Source organism: Fonticula alba (genome assembly GCF_000388065.1).
Source record: "Fonticula alba strain ATCC 38817 unplaced genomic scaffold supercont2.3, whole genome shotgun sequence".
Classification (NCBI taxonomy): domain Eukaryota; order Rotosphaerida; family Fonticulaceae; genus Fonticula; species Fonticula alba.
The window spans coordinates 142,284-142,795 of NW_009242973.1; the positions used below are offsets into that span (position 1 = coordinate 142,284).

A 512-nucleotide genomic window follows, 5' to 3' on the forward strand; every position below is an offset into this window, starting at 1 on the left:
CACACACACACACACACACACACACAGCTACATGATGGTCAAGATGGACAAGGTTGTCGAGAACGACTACGTCATCGTCCTCTTCTACGAGGGCATGCGCCACCGGCCGTCCATGAACTGGCTCCTCCAGGCCTACCGGACCCTGGATCGCCGGTACAAGAAGAACCTCAAGTACCTGTTCATCGTCAAGCCCACCATGTGGCACACGCTCCTGATGAAGTTCGTCGGCTTCTTCATCAGCAAGAAGTTCTACCAGAAGATCGTCCACATCAACAACATGGCCGACCTGGGCCGCTACATGAACCTCAGCACCCTGCCGTCCCACCTGATCGACAAGGAGATCCGCAACCTCATCGCCACCCCCAGCCCGGACCTCGCCGGGGGTCGCTTCTTCGGCGTGTCGGCCGAGGTGCGCCATCCCCCTGGGGCTTGCCTGCGGGCGGCCGGGTCCTTTTTGCCTTCCCCGGCGGCTCCCGCTGTGTGCCTGGGGCCATGTGGCCGGCTTGCCGGCG

At 61.9% G+C, this 512-nt stretch overlaps 1 protein-coding gene across 1 annotated transcript in view; it reads left to right on the plus strand.

The window, feature by feature from the left end:
* Positions 1–34: 34 nt before the first annotated feature.
* Positions 35–512, plus strand: part of H696_01846 (hypothetical protein) — a gene marked incomplete at both ends in the record, with an annotated part of 4,744 nt that continues 4,266 nt past the window's right edge. Inside the window, one exon of the mRNA XM_009495747.1 lies at positions 35–409. Coding sequence (XP_009494022.1) covers positions 35–409 — 375 coding nt within the window. The remainder of the gene's footprint in view (positions 410–512) is intronic.